The 19,572-nt window shown below is 34.3% G+C and overlaps 2 protein-coding genes across 17 annotated transcripts in view; one reads left to right on the top strand and one right to left on the bottom strand.

The window, feature by feature from the left end:
- si:dkey-206f10.1 overlaps positions 1–19,572 on the bottom strand; it is a 168,827-nt gene that overhangs the window by 37,300 nt on the left and 111,955 nt on the right. For 2 of the 16 annotated variants that reach the window (XM_073933643.1, XM_073933638.1), the window contains 6 exons: positions 17,314–17,583; positions 15,988–16,092; positions 12,769–12,845; positions 5,556–5,643; positions 3,335–3,403; positions 1,314–1,404 (listed from right to left, as the gene is read on the bottom strand). The gene's annotated coding sequence lies outside the window, so the exon portion shown is untranslated. Of the gene's footprint in view, positions 1–1,313; positions 1,405–3,334; positions 3,404–3,504; positions 3,559–4,254; positions 4,435–4,751; positions 5,076–5,555; positions 5,644–12,768; positions 12,846–15,987; positions 16,096–17,313; positions 17,584–18,453; positions 18,587–19,572 lie in introns of those variants that run through there. The other 14 variants (XM_073933647.1, XM_073933650.1, XM_073933641.1 and 11 more) reach the window with 13 other exon arrangements.
- Positions 4,387–11,344, top strand: pimr124 (Pim proto-oncogene, serine/threonine kinase, related 124). Its single transcript, XM_021468700.3, has 7 exons — positions 4,387–4,873; positions 6,657–7,538; positions 8,768–8,910; positions 9,036–9,414; positions 9,746–9,922; positions 10,041–10,129; positions 10,666–11,344. The coding sequence occupies exons 1-7, from the start codon at positions 4,741–4,743 to the stop codon at positions 10,681–10,683; spliced, it is 1,821 nt and encodes a 606-aa protein (XP_021324375.2). The 5' UTR covers positions 4,387–4,740; the 3' UTR covers positions 10,684–11,344.

Genomic DNA, 19,572 nt, shown 5'->3' with positions numbered 1-19,572 from the left:
GGCTCTACAGTGACTTAATCAGCATTAGCAATGGTAGCTTGGCTCTAATGGGATTCCCAGAGCTCACTAATCAGTTAATACACACATGATTCAATCCAGTTCTCCTTAAACAGACGCAGATCTATCCTGAGCCCTACGTGCTTCCAGGCATCCAGCTAAGGCTTCAAAATGGCTATTTCCGACCCTGGCAAAACCCTATCTGTGTTAAACTTAGTAGTTACTTTTCTTGTGCACAAGAAGAGCAAACCATGGGAGTGGACTTGCCAAATGATTTATGTAAAATGTAGGCTAGAAACGCATCTTAAAGCGATAGTTCAACCAAAATGATTTCCGCTTAATTTTCTCATACTCAAGTGGTTTTGTGCTGAACACAGAGGAAGATATTCTGAAGAACGCTGGGGAAAAAAATCAGCCATTGACATGCATAGTAAAAACAAAAAATACTATAAAAGTCAATGGCTGATTTTTCCCAACATTCTTCAGAGTATCTTGTTTTGTGTTCAACAGATGAAAGAAACTTAAACAGGTTTGGAACAAGTGGAAGACGAGTAAATGATGACAGAATTTTCAGTCCTGGGCGAACAACCCCCTTAAGATAATAAGTTATGTTTATTAAAGTAGGATAAAATTGCAAGTTGTGATTTTTATTTACCTTATTCTGCAATCCTGAGGTGTACTTGAATTTGCATATGTTATAAAACTTCTGATTCATTTTGGAGAAATGACTAGGAATAAAAAACGGGCAGAAAATGGACAAATGACTTGCTCTACAAACACGTGTTCATGACTATACAAAAAAAAAAAGAATAATATAATATGACACAACAGTTGGCAACATCAAGCAGCATAACAAGCTGCTTTTAGCATCTAAAAACCAATGGAAGTCAATATTACCTCAGCCAAAAAGATTTGCACCCAGTTGGACATGAAGAATAGGGTCAATAAGTTGAGTAAAAGTTATTAAATATATTAAAACAGAAAATTCTGTCATCGTTTGCTCACTCTTCATTTGTTCCAAACCTGTTTGACTTTCTTCTGTTTAACTAAAATGATATGCTGAATAAAGCTGGAAACCTGTAAGCATTTGTTTTTCACACTATGAAAATTCATGGTTTATAGCTTTCTTCAAAATATCATGATAGTTATAAAGTTCTGGAAGTAAAATAGTGAGTAAATGTTTATGTTTGGGTGAACGATCGCTTTTATTATTAGCAGTTCAATTGTATATTTACTGTAATTAAATGTAAACCGAATGATACATTTTATTTACTAAAATATGGAAAGCAATAGATAAAGGTGAAATAGTCCATTACCTCCTAATGTAAATCAAGTAAACTCAAAGCATGACACTTGGACCCAGGTAACTGATGCTATGGACAGAAGTAGACTGAAGATAACAGTAGACTGTAGACAGAGGAAGGAGAAGAGAGGTTAAGTTGGGCAATGGCGATTTAAGGTTAAGGAGAGTATTAGCTCTGCTAAAAACACCAACTGGATCCTGGCCAGTATAAACACAGAAACATTACAAGGTTCAGCAGCAGATCAGTCAGTGCAGGTTATAACCCACAATGTTGCTTTTAAATATACTGAATTTACTTGAGCTTTACATGTAATGGAGGAACTAACAAAAACACCACAAACTTGATGTATTTATTAAATGTAAAATCAAACCTTTGATGATTCAATATAGAAGAAGACTAAACGTGTCTCTGTATAACTTGCCCAGACTTAACATGCTGCCATCATGTGGTTGTTTCAGCTGTGCCTTGCAATACATCACTGCTTGGCATCACTTTTATTCTTAATGTGTATTTTTAGACTACATTTTATGTGTAATTGTATTTATTGTAAATTCTTTCTTAAACTCTACTTTTTGAATATTATATGTTAGGCACCTAGGGTCTGAGAGTAACGAAATTTCGATTCTCTATATGTCCTGTACATGTGGTTGAGTTGACAATAAAGCTGACTTTGACGTAATGAGGCTACGACTCATTGATATACATACATACATACTCACACATTACTCTATATATATACAGTTGAAGTCAAAAAGATTTCCTAAACACTATTTAACAGAGCAAATAAATTTTTACAGTAGGTCTGATAATATTTTTTCTTCTGGAGAAAGCAGTTTTTAATTTCTTAAACACCATTTTATGGTCAAAATTCTTAGCTCTTTAAGCAATATTTTTTTGTAATAGTCTACAGACCAAACCATCCTTATACAATAACTTGCCTAATTACCCAAACTTTATATACTTATATTGTCAAAATAAATAAATAATAATAATAATATATATATATATATATATATATATATATATATATATATATATATATATATATATATATATATATATATAAATACTTTTATTTTTTTACCTATTTACTAGCGATCTGCAATGTATGGAAATATTGTAATATAGGTATCACATTTTTACAATTTTTTTTTGTGTGTCTGCCACAAGCACAACCTCTAAAAGACTTTTCAGACAATGTTAAACGTACTTCATTATGTAAAACCAAGAATATGTGCGTGGTTTTTGACCTAAAAGTCTGTAACGATTTTATTATGGGTCCTAAAAAGAAGAAATAAGAATCTGAAAGAGCTTTACTGCCAGGCAGGTTTACACAAAATGATGTTTGCTGTTTGTTCGAGCTACCTATTTAAAATGTTTTTATTTTACAACACTATTTAAATTTTTTTTTGGATGCAACTTAATTGTTTATGTTTAATCCACTTAAATAAGTAACTTAATTCCGTCATGTTGTCCAAACACAAATCAATTGTTTGGAGCCCAGCATTTACTACAGTGTGAGGAATTTGTTTTCTGAAAGTTTCTACAATGCAACAGAATGAGTTACAGGACAAAAACAGACAATAAGGGGTTAAAAAAAGAAGTGAATAGAGAATAAAAATAAATTATTTGACAGAATATTGCTAAATACAATATTATACGTATATCTATATGACGTGCACATTGAAACGTTATCTATGCGTGTTGTTCAGTAAATAAGTGTGTGTATAAATATTGTTGTTGTTCCACATTTATTTTCAAGTGTTCATGAGATGGAATTCCTAACAAGCCGTGTTAAAGGCATACTGTAGCTTATCCAAAAATAAAATCATGTCATCATTTACCTTTTACCTGTTTCAAACTTAACCATTGACTTTTCCCACTATGGAAGTCAATGGTTAAAGGTTTCCTCATTCCTTCAAAAATCTTCTTTTGTGCTCAAGAAAAACTAAAGTGATGTCTTTATCATGATCCCTGTAATGAATATTCAAAACAGTTCTCAACAAACATGCAAGTATAAGCTCTCTACTTACTTGTTCCTGAAGGTTTGTTCCTTTCTCAGTCACATTTATCACATTCTCTATGCATATTTCCTCTGCATCCTATTAAAGCAAGAACAGCCATGTTTAGTTTAATATTATTAAAGTGACTTACAGACACTTAGACAAAGCAGAAATAAACCCGCAAGTGGTTCTACTCTTACGAGATAAGTGCCCTTTTTGGCCAGTTTGTATTCTCATTCCCTAAATTTTCACTCCTACATGAGAAAGGAATAAGAGTGAGAAAAATAAAGAGAAAAAAAAGAAAAGGCATTTTATTTTTTATTAAAAGCATTATTTTATATTCATTTTACACCATTCCTTAGAACATCTTACCCCTTACCTGCAGGACACACAAATACAACCACACAAATATGATGTTTACATCATTTAAACACTTCATTAATATTTATAGTACTGCTAATAAATACAATTTTATGCGTTCGTTATAATATAAATAGGGAAAATATGTGTTTTTATTATTAAACATATATATTTCTTCTCTTTGTTGTCTAAATAACAGCGACTTCTTATAAACAAGTCATTTAAGTTATAAAGCCAAAAAGGAATTGGAACACGTTTTTTGTTTCCTTTTTTCTGTTGTAAAGAATAGTAAAAGTGAATTGGTGAACAGTTTTGGACAAGGCTAGTGCTTTTATAATTATTCCGTCATAACTGGAAAAAATTATTGAATGAATAAGATTATTCACCGGGTAAAACATGACGCCATTTTATTAATCTCAGCATCACATTACTTCTGTAACGTTATTTGCAGTGTAGATGGAGTTTGAAAAGGCAGTTCTGCTGATTTTGATGGATATACACTATAATATCTCGTGTTTAATGTTCATACAAGCGCTTATCGCCAATAACTCACATTTGAAGTGCAAAATAAATGCTAAGACAAATCTTACCTGTAAATGTATTTAAGTCGACCCTGATTAAAAAAATTTATCTCAGGTTCACCAAACGACCAGTCATGATTCATCAAACAGGAAATATTTACGAGTCAAACAAAGATTTCCTGAAAAATCAGTTTATTTTGCTCCTAAACACCCGCGAAGGAAACACACAACCGCCAACTAGAGGATATTAAAGATACACAGCGCAAAACTGACCAATCACGTATCAGTTGGCTGGGAAACGCTGGAACACATTCGAATTCTTACGAGAGACAGCTCTTACATTCCACATTCGCCATTACTCTTACTTGACAAATGTTTAGTTGAGTTGTACAAAGTTCGCTTTGAATAATTTGCTTTTATTGTATCGTCAATTGATAGCGTACGATTTATTAAGGCTTACTCTGACAAACGAGGTTTACTTACCGTGAATTTCAGTATTTATTGTAGGTTTATTTAACATTTCTCATATTTAAGTGTACGGAAATTAATCCAAAAATGTTATTTACCGTACTTGGAGTAATTGCTCTCTTCCTGAGAGAAAGAACCATCAATTCCACCGTCTCAGGTCAAGATGAAAGCTTCGACCGTCAAGGACTGGTCACGGTACCCTCCGTGGCCAACAGTGATGGTAAATAATGTTTTGTGTTATAAGAACATGTTGCTCATTTTGTATACTGGAGTTTGTGTAGGGCTCTACACTTATTTTACCTAAATGTAAAAATTATTTACAAAAACAAAGTGAATAATAATACAGGCCAAATGAAAACTGCTCTGCTTTAAACATATTTGGTGTCAAACATTCGTCACACAAACGTGGCTAATATGGTGCCAACAATAATATAAAATAATAGCTTTTGTCTGGTTTCTAGTCCAGATATCTCAAAATTCTTAAATAAAGAGTCTTTTTTTTCTAGACAGGCAAAAATATTGTCTGGTTTTCAGAAATATTGAGTCAAAATTAAGTTGTTTTTTCCCCTTAAGCAAAACAATCTGTCAATGGAGAAAGCAAAATAATGCTTTGAAATACATTTGACTTCCCCTCTGGCAGATTATTTAGCTTGCTTTAAGGAAAACTCAGTTAATTTTGGCATATTTCTGAAAAAGAGAAAATATTTTTACTTGTCAAGAAAATGCTGCTTGATTTCATGTTTTGATATTTGAACTAGAAACAAGACAAAAACTAAGTATTTTTGCTCTGCATAGTTTTACCATTATGCATCCGTAATCTGTAAAGACAAAATAATTTTTTCTGCTTTAAGATGAAAGGGTTTGTTCACCCAAAAATGCTAATTCGGTTATTAAATACTCACCCTCACGTCACTCCAAACCACCGAGACCTTCTTTCATCTTCTGAACACAAATGAAGCTTTGCACTGATAAACCCCCTGAATGCCTGTCCTAAAACACAATGCTGTGGTTTTAATGAATAACAAATGGTGATATTTAATGTTTTAATGGTATTCGTAGTGGAAAATAGGCATAGGACGATAACCGTGTTCAAGATTCACCGTGGTTTGGAAAAGTCAAGGTTTTAAAACCATCAAAATTTTCTGTAGAATTAAGATTTTTTAAAAAATTTTATTAGTTAGTTTTTAGGACAACAGTATTTTAAATTGTAAAAAAAATATCTGTTTTTGAAACAAATGAAAACAGCACAAGTCAATAATTCATTTGAATTCTTTAGCCTGACATGTTTACTGCTCCAAAATATTTTAAATGTTTCTCAAATTAAAATATATTGTTGTACAAAGGACAAAAAGTTTTTTTTTTTTTATAAAGACATTTAAAAAGAATATACTTTACAGCAGTAATCTCAAAACCGTGAAACTGTGATATTTATATCCAAGGTTATCATACCGTCAAAATCTTATTCCGGCCTGTGCCTAGTGGAAAACATGAAACCTTTTCTTGTAGATTTTAGTTAATATTGCTAAGCTTAGAATTATTTTATTTATTGTTATATGATACAATTATATGATAACAGCTATAAGTTCATATTGACATGTATTTATACAAAACAAATTATTAATTGCAAAGTGAATTTGATTATGAACAGTAATTTCATCATGTGACATTTTTTATTTAATGACATAATAGGTCTAATTTAATAGCTGAAAGGAAGATCTCAATATCTAGGTGTCTAATATCCAGTATCTAACCATTAACTTAACAATAAATCTATGGATGACCTGATTATATATACATTCAGCAACTCAATTAAAATCACTATTCTGATCACAGCAAAAATATCCTTGCATGTGCACACACTAACCAACAACTAAAAGTAGAACGAAATGACCTTAAAAGTCACTTCATAATTGACAGCATTTGTTCATATCAATAATAAACACTGGATAAACATTATTTAGGTAAATCTAAAATCTTTTGTTTCATATTATTTCTTCCTTCAGGTCGAGAAATCGGTGACTGGTGTGAAGAATCATCTTTGCATCTGGAAGAACAGATCAATGTTCAGACTGAGGAACCGTCACTGGAGGAACCTGTTGATGGCCAGAGTGAAGATCCATCACTGGTAGAGCCTGACAGTGTTCACAGTGAAGAACCATCACTGGTAGAGCCTGACAGTGTTCACGGTGAAGAACCATCACTGGTAGAGCCTGTCGATGGTCACAGTGAGGACTCGGCCAGCTCCTCCAGCAGTGATGATGTTCCTCTAAACTCATCCAGCAGTAGTGATGACTACCCCCAAGAGATTTACTCAGCCGGATTCAACTGTAGTAGTGAGCTCACAGCCAGCTCCTACAGCAGCTTCATGTCTGCTGAGTCTGGCTGTGGTGATGACGCCTCTACAGATTTTCTGTCTGCTGAGTCCGGCTGTGGTGATGACCCCTCTACAGATTTTCGGTCTGCTGAGTCTGGCTGTGGGGATGACCCACCTCCAAATGTGGTCTCTGCTGAGCCCGGCTGTAGTCATGATGACCCTCCAAATGTGGTCTCTCCTAAGCCTGGCTGTAGTCATGATGACCCTCCAAATGTGGTCTCTCCTAAGCCCGGCTGTAGTCATGATGACCCTCCAAATGTGGTCTCTCCTAAGCCCGGCTGTAGTCATGATGACCCTCCAAATGGGGTCTCTGCTAAGCCCGGCTGTAGTCCTGATGACCCTCCAAATGTGGTCTCTCCTAAGCCCGGCTGTAGTCATGATGACCCTCCAAATGTGGTCTCTCCTAAGCCCGGCTGTAAAGATGACGTCGATCATGGGGCAACCTGTCAGACAGAGGGCGCTGTTCCACCTCAGCCAGAAGAGCAGAAGGATAAAGACACACACATTATTGGTAAGTTTACTATCATGACACCCCAGTCACCCAACACACATGCACATTTTAATAGTGTTTTAATGACTTTTATGCTTTAAACTGGCTCTAATACACATTTTGTTCAGGGATAGCTGATAACAAGATGGAAATATATATATAAATCATAAAAATCATCTATATATATATATAGGGAAGACAAAATCTGTAAAAAGGGTTTTATATGATAGATTAATTCCCAAAGATATTTACATTAGATGTCACCTACGCTATTGGTGTCTACTGGAGGAAATGCATCAATAGAGCCGCAATTTTAGTAAAAATGAAGCTCCTTAAAAATGAAGGTGGGACCAAGGTGTAGCGGAGGACTAGCCATACAGAGCCAGAGATAAATACACATATACACGTATATCTATGATCGGGAGTTTCCTGGTGGTCAGTCTGCAAATGTTTTTTAAAATTACAAAAAATTATAATTTTACATCACTTTTCTGCATCGATGGATAAGTGGCCGCACGGGCATTGCCGACAAAAAGCGTGTGTTTGTGTGCATGGAAATGTATTATCCTCCCTCCCTGTTAAATTTGATCTAATCTCTGTTCTGAAACACAGTCCCTTTCACTTCTCATTCTGCTGGAGGGAGCGATTCGTTTGCGAATGAATCTCAGTTATGAATATTATTGTCTCTTAGCCGACAACAATGCCAGTTTCTGGCACCGCAGCATCTTGTTGTCATATTTAATTTACATTCTTTGCTGATTTTATTCAACCAAACTAGCGTAAGCCTAGAATTTTGAGCCAGTTGGTGTTACTTTGCCTTATGGTGAGAGCAGTAAGTGACAGTATCATCAATAGCACTTGTTTAGTACAAAAAGTTTGTAACATACAAAAAAAAAAAAAAACGTAAAAAACGAAATCTTCCCCATGAAATGTTCTGCCTTTATGCTTTGTTTTCTTTATCTTCTTGTTACTACACCTGTACGCAGCACTAAAGTCCAGCATTTTTAGACTGACTTTAGTCTTGACTAGTGTGGTTGAATGATATTTTTATTCTGGGTGCACTGTGCAAATGTGTAGGCGCTATTGACGCATGCTCAGGGTCTGCATGCAATATCTAGTGTATACACAGTACCTGTATCTAAGGTTAATTCCACTGTGGTAACCCCTGATAGAGGAGGTAGTTTTAGGTAAAGGTAGCACTGTCACTAATTCACAAATGTTATTAACATCTCTTCTTTTTATTTTCACAGAGGTCAACTCACAGAGCTATGAAATTGGCGCTAAGCTGGGCAAAGGAGGCTTTGGAACCGTTTTTGCAGGGACCCGTTTACAAGATGGCCTTCCGGTGGCTTTAAAATTGGCCGATTTCAAGGACAAGCGATTCATCCGTGTTGTAAGTAGTCTGTGCTCTTTGCTCTGATTAACTGTTTCTATTTTAAACATGTCATATAAAGGTGCTAACAGTTTTAACAGGAAATAACTTTTCCATCAAATGATCAACAACTGTTTTTCTTCTAGGATGATTTTGACCAGCCACTTCCAGCGGAGATCGCTCTGCACTTTCTTGCTTCTAAAAGCCCCAAGATTAAACAAGTTGTTCAGCTTCTGGACTGGAAGGTGGAGGACAGCTGCTACCTTATGGTCCTAGAGCGGCCTGTACCCTGCATGAGCTTAACTGAATTTGTAAGAAACCACAGAGGTAACATCGCAGAGGACGTGTTACGGAAAATCATGCTCCACGCAACAACTGCAGCTGACTTGTGCTGCAAACGCAAAGTGTTTCACCGCGATATCAAGCCTGACAACTTACTGATTAACCCAGAGACCTTTGAAGTCAAATTGATTGACTTCGGCTGCGGTGAACTCCTTACTGACGGCTTTTACAAAGAGTTTTGTGGTATGTAAATCCTTCAAAGGTCTACAGAGCTCTTGTTCACATTCACTGTTGTTTATCTATACCAGGGGTGCCACAGCTTAGTCCTAGAGGGCCGGTGGCCTACAGAGTTTAGCTCTAACTTGCTTCAACACACCTGACAGAAAATGTCTAGAATAATTAGCAAGAGCTTGATTAGCTTGTTCAGGTGTGTCTAACTGAGGCTGAAGCTAAACTCTGCAGGACACAGATCCTCCAGGACTGGGTTTAGTCACCCCTGATCTATACTGTTGTTTACATTTTCAGATAGAAATTTAAATGTTGTGCTAATGGAAACAAAATCTCTTTCTTTCAGGCACAATGAAGTTCAGCCCTCCCGAGTTTAGTAAGAATGGCTTATACTTAGGGGAGCCAGCGACAGTGTGGTCACTCGGGATTCTTCAGTATGTCCTAATGTTCAAGAAACTTCCAGACAACCATAAAATCATAAGGTTGAATTTCAAAAAGTTTCAGGAATATGGATGGTCAAAAGGTGAGATCTTTACTTCAGCTAAAGATGGTTATGTAGGACATTTTGAATGTCAATGAAAAAAGTGTGTATAAACTTTGAGGTAATAATTATATGTATCTCTTTATTTTTTTCTACACAGAATGCTGTGATTACATCCGGAGTTGTCTTATAACTAACTACAACTTCCGGCATGATCTGCGTGCACTCCGTGCCCATGCCTGGTTTAAGGTAATGAATAGACTTTAAAGGATTTTGTCATCAGAGAAATGAATCTGTCATGAGCTGAGTTTCCATTATAATGTGAAGCACATCTTTTCAAAGTTTACTAAATATATATTTTGTAATTATAAATGTGAATTATGAGCAATTGATTTCCATCAAGTTGGTCGAGCAGCTGAACTGTAGTATTGGTAACCTCGTAACCAACAGTAAACAAGGGGAGTTTAATTGAGAAATGGTCGCTACATCAAAGTTCAATTGACAAATGCTTTTCCATCATGAACCCTTTTTCACACAAATCCAAAATGACCTCAAGTGAGCATAAAACATTTTTTGAATTAAGGGATTCTTATTTAAACTTGTTTCCCATGTGATACTTGAAAAGGTGCATCAACACAGGCTGATGGAAACCCAGCTAGTGTCAGACGACAATCCTGTGTTCCTAAATTTCTTTTTTTAAATTGACATTTATTGCTTTTCTTTTAATGATATGTTGTTTGTTTAATGCATTAAAGCTGTAAACCTGATCACTCTTTTTGTTTCAGGCAGAGACCAAGCGGTAGTGAGGAAAGATGTCCTTATTTAATGGGTGGATCTAGCCAGTCCAACCACACCACCATAGTCCTATAGCAAAACATAACTTAATCTATTCCAACCATAGAGAAAGCAAAAGCTGAACATGTTTTGGTTCTGCATTGTTACATCTCTCCTATTTTTGTCTAATTAAATTTCATGTAAATAAAAAAAATATAAAAAAATGATTAAGCACTTAACAGTTTAGACCTTCATATAGTGTACATAGCCCTTCCCACACTTTTATATCAGCTTTTGCTTTAACTCTTGCACTTCCACATGCTAAAATAAAATGTCTAATAAAATAATTAATAAAAATAAATATCTCAGTCGTTCCCAGTCCAGGTCCACATATTTTGGGTGTCTCACTCTAAAAAATTTAATTTGAGCCAGAGGAGAGAGACTCCTGACCAATGACTACTGGGATCAACTGATATATATACAGGGTTTCCAATGAACATTATCACTCACCAGCCAATTTGGCCACAAAAAAATAAAATAAATAAATAAATAATAATAATAATAAAACAATAAAAAAAGTAAAAACATTAAAAAAAAACATTATTAATAAATAAAACAATAAAAAACTGCCTATATTGAAACATAAATCTATAACTGGCCATGTTATTGACTAATCAGAAATCCTTCTAGAAAAATATTAAATAAAACATAAAAAAGTAAGTTATGTTATTTATTACTCATCCTCATGTTCATCTTCAGGACTATTTTAACTATTTTTATTTTTATGTTAGAGCTCCCTCATCCAGACTCAAAGTCTACAAAAACAGTAAAAAACATCCTCAAAACAGATCATACGCCTTCACATAAAACAAACATTTTTATTCACAGTTTCTTCTCCTCAGTGTGATTATAGGGGATGCGTTCACAAGCACTGTGCAGTGACATATACCCCACGGATGCCTGTGCGACTTCCTCTCTGACTTCCTCTCTTAAAAACTTCACAGGCGCATCCAAGGTTATATGTCAGAGGCGCAACAAGTGAAAGCGTGCCCTATACTGACACTGAGGGAAGAAACTGTTGAATAAAGTTATTTTTGTTTTATGTGTCGTTCCCAGTTCAGGCCCATATATTTTGAGTGTCTCTCTCTAAGAAATGTAATTTGAGCCAGAGGAGAGAGACTCCTGATAAAATATAAAACATCATTAATAAATAAAACTATAAAAAGTAAAAAATAAATAAAAATAAAAAAACATAATTAATATATAAAACAATAAAAAAGTAAAAAAATAAAATAAAAAACACCATTAATAAATAAAACTATAAAAACTGCCTACATTGAAACAAAAATCTAAAACTTTATATATTCATATGTTATGTTATTGACCAATCAGAAATTCTTCTAGAAACAAAAAAATTATTAAATAAAACATTTTAAAAAGTAAGTTATGTTATTTATTACTCATCCTCATGTTCATCATCAGAACTATTTTAACTATTTTTATTTTTATTTTAGAGCTCCCTCATCCAGACTCAAAGTCCACAAAAACAGTAAAAAACATCCTCAAAACAGATCATACGCCTTCACATAAAACAAACATTTTTATTCACAGTTTCTTCTCCTCAGTGTGATTATAGGGCACGCGTTCACAAGCACTGTGCAGTGACATATACCCCACGGATGCCTGTGCGACTTCCTCTCTGACTTCCTCTCTTAAAAACTTCACAGGCACATCCAAGGTTATATGTCAGAGGCGCAACACGTGAACGCGTGCCCTATACTGACACTGAGGGAAGAAACTGTTGAATAAAGTTATTTTTGTTTTATGTGCACATAAAAGTATCCTCATAGTCAGGAATCTTGCTGTCTATGAGAGATTAAGGAGCTCTCAGATTTAACTAAAATATCTTCATTATTTTCATTCAGATATCTTCATTTGTGTTCTGAAGAGGAATAAAGTTACTACCTTTAGTATTTGCTTTAATATTGTCCTCATATACAACCTTCTCTAGTCTAATGTTTTGCTAATGGTATATGATTTATGGTTGGAGGACATCATTTATTGACTAGTGATTTAGTGTGTAGTTGTAGTTCATGGTGAGTGATGATCCAAACCCTGTATATATAGGTGGCGAAGTCCGTTCCTCCACGTGGTGCCACTGGAAACTGCCCATCTTAAAGGTGGTGCTGAGCTGAACACGGACAAAAACTGACATTAGTCTGGGGCGACAAGCCTCACAACTGATGACAATGATGAATTTTGTACTAAAGTTTGAAATAAAGTCACATTTGTCAAAAATAAGTGCTTCTTCTATTTTTTAAAGGCTGATTACTGCTGATTACTGTGTGTTTCAAATGAGATCATCCAGGAACAAGAAATGACAACGTTTGTAGATTTAACAAAGATTAGCTGGATTTAACGCTACTCAGCTGAATGTGTTTGATGTACAAGCATACATGTGATGGAATATTTAGCATTTAAGAACAAATGCACTGTAAAAATGCTTCCCTTCCAGCCGCAACACAGCACCATGCTGGGAAACACCCATACACTCTCTCATTCACACAAACGCACACACGCACGCGCACACACACACACGCACACACTCAATATGGCCAATTTAGTTAATTCAGTTCACTTATACTGCATGTGTCTGGACAGTGGGGGAAACTGGAGCACCTGGAGGAAACCCACACAAACACAGGGAGAACATGCAAACTCCACACAGAAATGCCAACTGGTCCAGCCAGGACTCGAACCAGCAACCTTCTTGTTGTGAGGTGACAATGCTAACCACTGAGCCCTGATCTGTTTAAGCAGCACTTTATCATTCAACAATAGCACTCCCTGTTGTATTCTTCAACTCTTTAATCTGTTGTCCTGCTTCTTTGTTTATTTTAAAATAATAACACAAATACACATACTGCTAAAATAACTGAAGCCCAGATCACACGTTTTTGTCACCATTTCAGCATGACTTCCTTGACAGGGTGTGGTGGGGATTCGTAAACGACAAATGGTCGTTGTGACACAAGATTCAATTGTTTCTTCCCGTGTAATGTGGCATAGTTCACGACAACTAATACCATGCCTGTGACATTGGTTACACTGTGCAATGGATAAATGTTCACCCCATTTAATGGAAATAGTTCAATCTTATTCTAAAGTATCTGGATATAAAATTAACTGGACAAAGTCAAAAGCCACGCCTATATCTGGAATATTTAACGCTACTTTGGTAACTTAATTTGGCATTAAATGGATTCCAGAAGGGATAAAATAACTGGGAATTAAAATAAATAGAGAGACAGAAGAAATTCCTATGATAAACTTGACACCTCTTTTACAAAACATTAAAAATAATTTGGACAAATGGAGTAAAATACAGACAAATCTATAAGGAAAGGTGAATATAATTAGAATGGTGGTCTCATATCAGATTTACTATATGTTAATGATGTTACGACCTACAATACCGCATTCAATTTTTAAGCACTATGATATAATGATTAACCCTCTACCGCATGGTGTTGCCATATGGCAACATAATATTTATGTTCATTCCCTGCCACTGTTTCTTTAATATCAACATTCAATTTTTGTTGTTGGAAAGAGAAGACCTTAGAGTAGCCAAGGATGTGCATTGCTTAAGTCACATGACATGCTGTGTTTTTCTGTAGCATGCAAATGTAAACGTCAATAAAAACAAAGGATCAAAATATGTCAGATCCACAAACAAATCTGGAACATCACCTCCAGTAAGTCATGATGACATATTCACAACTCAATATTTTTTTTATCAATTTAGTTTTTTGTAGATCGATCAATTGTATGTGTTGCCATATGGCAACACTGTCCAATAGTGGAATGTGCAATATTGTAATGGGTTAGCTAGCCAGCAAGGTCAGCTGTGATCTTATAAGTTGTAACAATATCAACATGAATGCTAGTTAAATAACATTGATTAGTTGAATAATAATGGCATTAGCATTATAGAAAAAATCTAGTTTTATTAGCGATGTTACTTTTGAATAGATATGAATACAGGGAACAGTGCATTAGTGAGCACCATCATGTTCTATGGTAAGTGAAACTTTTCCTGCAGATAAATGTGAGAATGAGATGGGTTTTAGGGACCATGAGAATTATGTAAATTAGACAGTTGACAAGAGCAGTGATGGAGAAAGTTTATGTGAGTTAGCTAAAGACAGGCGTAGTATAGTATATAGTACAAAATATAAATATTGTTAGCTAGTAGCTAAAGTATTCTACTGCATCTGGATATACCAGACTTGTTATTTAATTGTAATAGTATTTACTGGAAAAACAATTTATATTTACTGTATGTTATATAAATGACAATACAACATTATGTTTGTTTACAATAATATTCAGCAATAAAAAATGAAATAAATGAAAGCTGTTGGAATACGAGTTGTATGAATGAGGTGTAATTTGTAAGTTCTGTGTTAAAGCTTATAAAACTGCAACACCAATTAAATAATTTTAAACTACAAAATTATTAATTATAAACACAATTTAAGAACTACTCACCAAGTTATTTTCATAATATTGCAGTTTTGTACATAGTAACCAGCACTGTATACATTCTAGCTTTACATTTAGTAGGCCACCAGTGATCATTTGTAATATGTGTTTGTATTATTTTGTCATGAACCAGAAGAAAACAATAATAATAATAATAATAATCAAAAAATATATAAAAATCATAAGTTTGATCCTATCCATGTCGTAAAGTATGACCTTAAATAATGTAGTTAGTTGTCTGCAAGAATCAGTGTTTATTGAGATTAGAATAAAAAAATAAATTGAGATGGGAAATATTGTTAAAGCAACACTTGTTACTGCTTTGGGAAATAACGCTCGTCGTAGATGTCATGGGATGACTGATTGTGAAGGAACGTGTAGTCTGGCACATTTGTCACCCATAACAAATCAAGATTTTATCAAGAAAAAAATAAAATTAATTAATTACTTTAAAAAAATGTAAAAATCACATAATCTGACAATGACTTTCGTAACCGACAACAAAAATGATGTGATCTGACCGGGGCTAAGACTTGTCACTGCATCTACATCTTGTTGTTTTCTGGTGATCTGAAGTGCTTCTATTATCTTCATGCTTTGAATAAAAGCGTCTGCTAAATGTAAATCTATTTTAAAGTTGGAAATACAATGAAATCTGGTTTTTGATTTGATGTGTTACTCATTGTATTAGCCACAGTCAGTGTTATCAGGAGTGTTAATAAAGTGAAATGCTTTAATGTTTATCAAGAACACACTCTAAGATGAATAATAGTTGTTTTTTTTACCTGCATTTCCTCTGAAAATAAATACAAGCGATGAAAATCACTGAAGATGTCTACTGTGGATGTGGTATATGTGTCCAGTTTCTAATGTTCTCCATACGCTTGAGTCTGCTAAAAAACAGAACAAAGAGAGAAACTTTAAACAGCTCATTTGTGTCAAACATCAGGAGAATCCCAGCATCAGAAATAAACAGGCGGTTAAAACATCTCAGACTGCTGATTAACTGTGATTTACTGTTTTATATTGATTATATAAATATAGATAATTCTGAAAATCTGTTTTATCGGCAAAAACGGTAACTAGTTTAATCAAATAAGATGATGATTGAGTGCACCCCACTGAATGTGTTAAGAGAAAACATTAAATTAAATTTTTTATTAACAGGAAAATTCATGGAGGCCATGCATACAAAATAACAGATTTAGATTATTTAGATTACTAGAATGTAATTGTATTTGCAATACCTAGAGCCTGGTGGATTGTGCGGACGTTTTTTGTTATTTCTGTGGAGAATTTTCGTAAAAATCTTCAGATTTCTGCGGAATTATTTTGGGAGTATTATAACTAAAACCTTAATTTATATAATAAAAATATGTATTTTTAAACTTTTATTTAATGTTTAAAATGCAAATCCAATTAGATTCACTTTATTTGGTAAACAAAGCAAATCTCTAATATAATTTCTCCACAAAAAGACAGAAAATATTACTTTACAAACTGCATTGTGCATAAATCAGATGAACATTTTCATATTAGTCAATAATATTACCGTAATTAAGTTAAAAACTGAATAAATATAGATTCACACACATTTACTCAAGTAAATAAACAGAATCAATGATGGGCTAAAAATCTGCGCGCGCAGATTTCGTGTGGGCCTAGCAATACCTTGTTGAATTTGAGTGTATTGTTTTATTATCCTGTATAGGTTGTGAGCAATCTCTGGTAAATGTTTAATAAAACTGTTAACAACATTTCTGTAAAATGCATGCTCATTACTTGATTACAAATATTTACAAATTTTAAATGCGATACTTATTTATGCTGGGCACTATTTTTTATAACCAATTTTTTGTGAATATCTAGGAAAATATTAAAATAAAATCAATGCATATCATCAACCCTTTAAAGAATATTCAGAAACATTCATTCATTCATTTTCTTTTCGGCTTAGCGCCTTTATTAATTCGGGGTTACCGCAGTGGAATGAACTGCCAACTTATCCAGCACATGTTTTACGCAACGGATTCCCTTCCGACTGCAACCCATCTCTGGGAAACATCCACACACACTCATATACTACGGGCAATTTAGCCTACTCAATTCACCTGTACCGCATGTCTTTGGACTGTGGGGGAAACCGGAGCACCCAGAAGAAATCCACGCGAAAGCAAGGAGAACATGCAAACTCCACACAGAAACACCAACTGACCCAGCCGAAGCTCAAACCAGCGACCTTCTTGCTGTGAGGTGACAGCACTACCTACTGCGCCACTGCGTTGCCTTTTCAGAAGCATCTGTCAACAAACATGCAGGAATCCGCTTTCCACTTGTACTAGTAGGTTTGTTGTTTTCTCCATGTATAGTTCCTCTGCATCCTATTAAACCAAGAACAGCCATGTTTAATATTATTAAAATAACTTACAGACACACAGACATGCACACAGAAACAAACCCTAAGGTCCAACTCTTAATAGATAAGTGCCTTTTTAAAATTCTCATTCCTATTTAAAACAGTAAAAAGTGTATTTCTGAGAGCATTTTTAGGCTTTTCTGAAAATCCAACAGAGACAGTGACGTAATAAAAGATGTCAATTTATTCACATTTTACACCATACATTAGGAGTCCTCTCCAGCACACTGACTGAAACCACTAAAATACTGTTTACATGATTCAAACATTTGTGTAGATTCTTGTTAATAGTTATTTCTATATTATCGGTAATAAATGTATATTTTTAAGCTTTATTTAACAAATAAATGTGACAAATAGTTTTTATCAGTTTATTATTATATACGTTATCATTCAGGAAATAAATTCACACGACAAGCTGATGTTTTAGTTCTTTTTGTTGTTAAATAACAGAACAAACTCGAACAAGCGATTATTAACTATATGTGGCTGTGTCTAAATTAGATCTGCAGACATTTGACGTTTCCCTTTACTGGTTCAGGGATTAGTATGACTGAAAGAGTGAGCATTTTTGGACACTGTTGGCGTTTATTTATTTTAACTCTTTCAATTAGTCTTTTGAATTATTATTCACTAATTAAGACATGCCTTCATTATAATCTAAGCATTACTGTACTTCAACTGTATTTGCAGTGTTAATGGAGTTTGATAAGGCAGGTCAAGAGGTTTAATTTGATATAACGTTACACTGTAATATCTCATGTTTAAATTAGTACACAAGCGCTCACCGTCAATAACTTACATTTGAAAGTACAAAATATTAGACAAATCTTACCGGAGAACTATTTAAATCAATTGAGGTAAAGTCGGTGATAAAAATAACACTGATAAAACTCCTCTAACTCAAATGAACAAGTCTAAATACTCGAGGATATGCGTTACTTTGAAAATCCGTTTTATTTCGGTCCAAAACAAACTGTATTTCTCAGCGGTTACGCAGAAGCTCCGCCCACATCGCCAAACTGACCAATCGCGTATTCATGACAGAGGAACAGGTATCGATTGGGTTTACAAAGCATAGACTGTAAAATAATTTTAAGATTAAGTTATTATGTATTAATGTATATATTGTTATGGAAGTTTTAGTTTATTGAGATGATGACTTTTGACAGCGTCCTTCAGAAGCAGCCAGGAGGTCGCTGTCTAGATGGGATACACGGCTCGCCGGAAGTGCGAATCGATCAAGTCTAGATAGGATACCGCTGCAGCTACACACCGCAGCTATAATTTTTTACAGTGCTGTGACGGTTGGTTTAGGGTTGGGGTAATCGTTAATAAAATTTAATTTATTGGGTAATTTAATAAATAACTTAAATAAGACTCGGTACAACTACCAAAGAGCATAGAAACACCAAGAGGCGACAGTTATTTGGGGAACAGCTACTAGATGCCGCTAGTGTCACGTGGCGGTCATTTTGGCATGAAAATTGTTTAAGTTATCTTATATATGTGTATCTATGAGTAATGACATGAAAGTAAGATTAACAAAATAACTTAAATTAATTTTTTTTTAGTTTTACTAAAATTAGAATGATGTAAAAACGAGTATACCCTACAATAAAAACTACTTTATTTAGTTTGTATGGCTTCTGTGATATTTAATGACAGCACCAAGACTTCTGTGCATGAAATGAACAAGTTGGCAACATAAACCTTTTCCATTCTTTAAAAATGACCCCTCTATTAGAGTTGCTCAAAGAGATGCTTAACTTAATGTCTCTTCAGATTTCCCAATATGTGTTTAATTGGATTCATTATCAGGTGACATATTTTTAATAATAATATAATATATTTATTAACATAGATGTGTATATGTATGTATGATGAATTTATGAGGCAGAATTCAATCACATTGAACAAAGTGGCTTTTTACATAAAAGCTTTTTTAGTCTTT

The sequence above is a fragment of the Danio rerio genome, chromosome 20 (assembly GCF_049306965.1).
Source record: "Danio rerio strain Tuebingen ecotype United States chromosome 20, GRCz12tu, whole genome shotgun sequence".
Lineage (NCBI taxonomy): Eukaryota > Metazoa > Chordata > Actinopteri > Cypriniformes > Danionidae > Danio > Danio rerio.
The sequence above is the reverse complement of the archived record's forward strand: the minus strand, read 5'-3'. Positions and strand labels throughout refer to the sequence as shown.

Coding starts and splice junctions, on each gene's coding strand:
- pimr124 (XM_021468700.3), top strand. CDS start 4,741: ATGTTATTTACCGTACTTGGAGTAATTGCTCTCTTCCTGAGAGAAAGA. Junction 7,539..8,767: donor TAAAGACACACACATTATTG/GTAAGTTTACTA, acceptor TTATTTTCACAG/AGGTCAACTCACAGAGCTAT. Junction 9,923..10,040: donor GGAATATGGATGGTCAAAAG/GTGAGATCTTTA, acceptor TTTTCTACACAG/AATGCTGTGATTACATCCGG.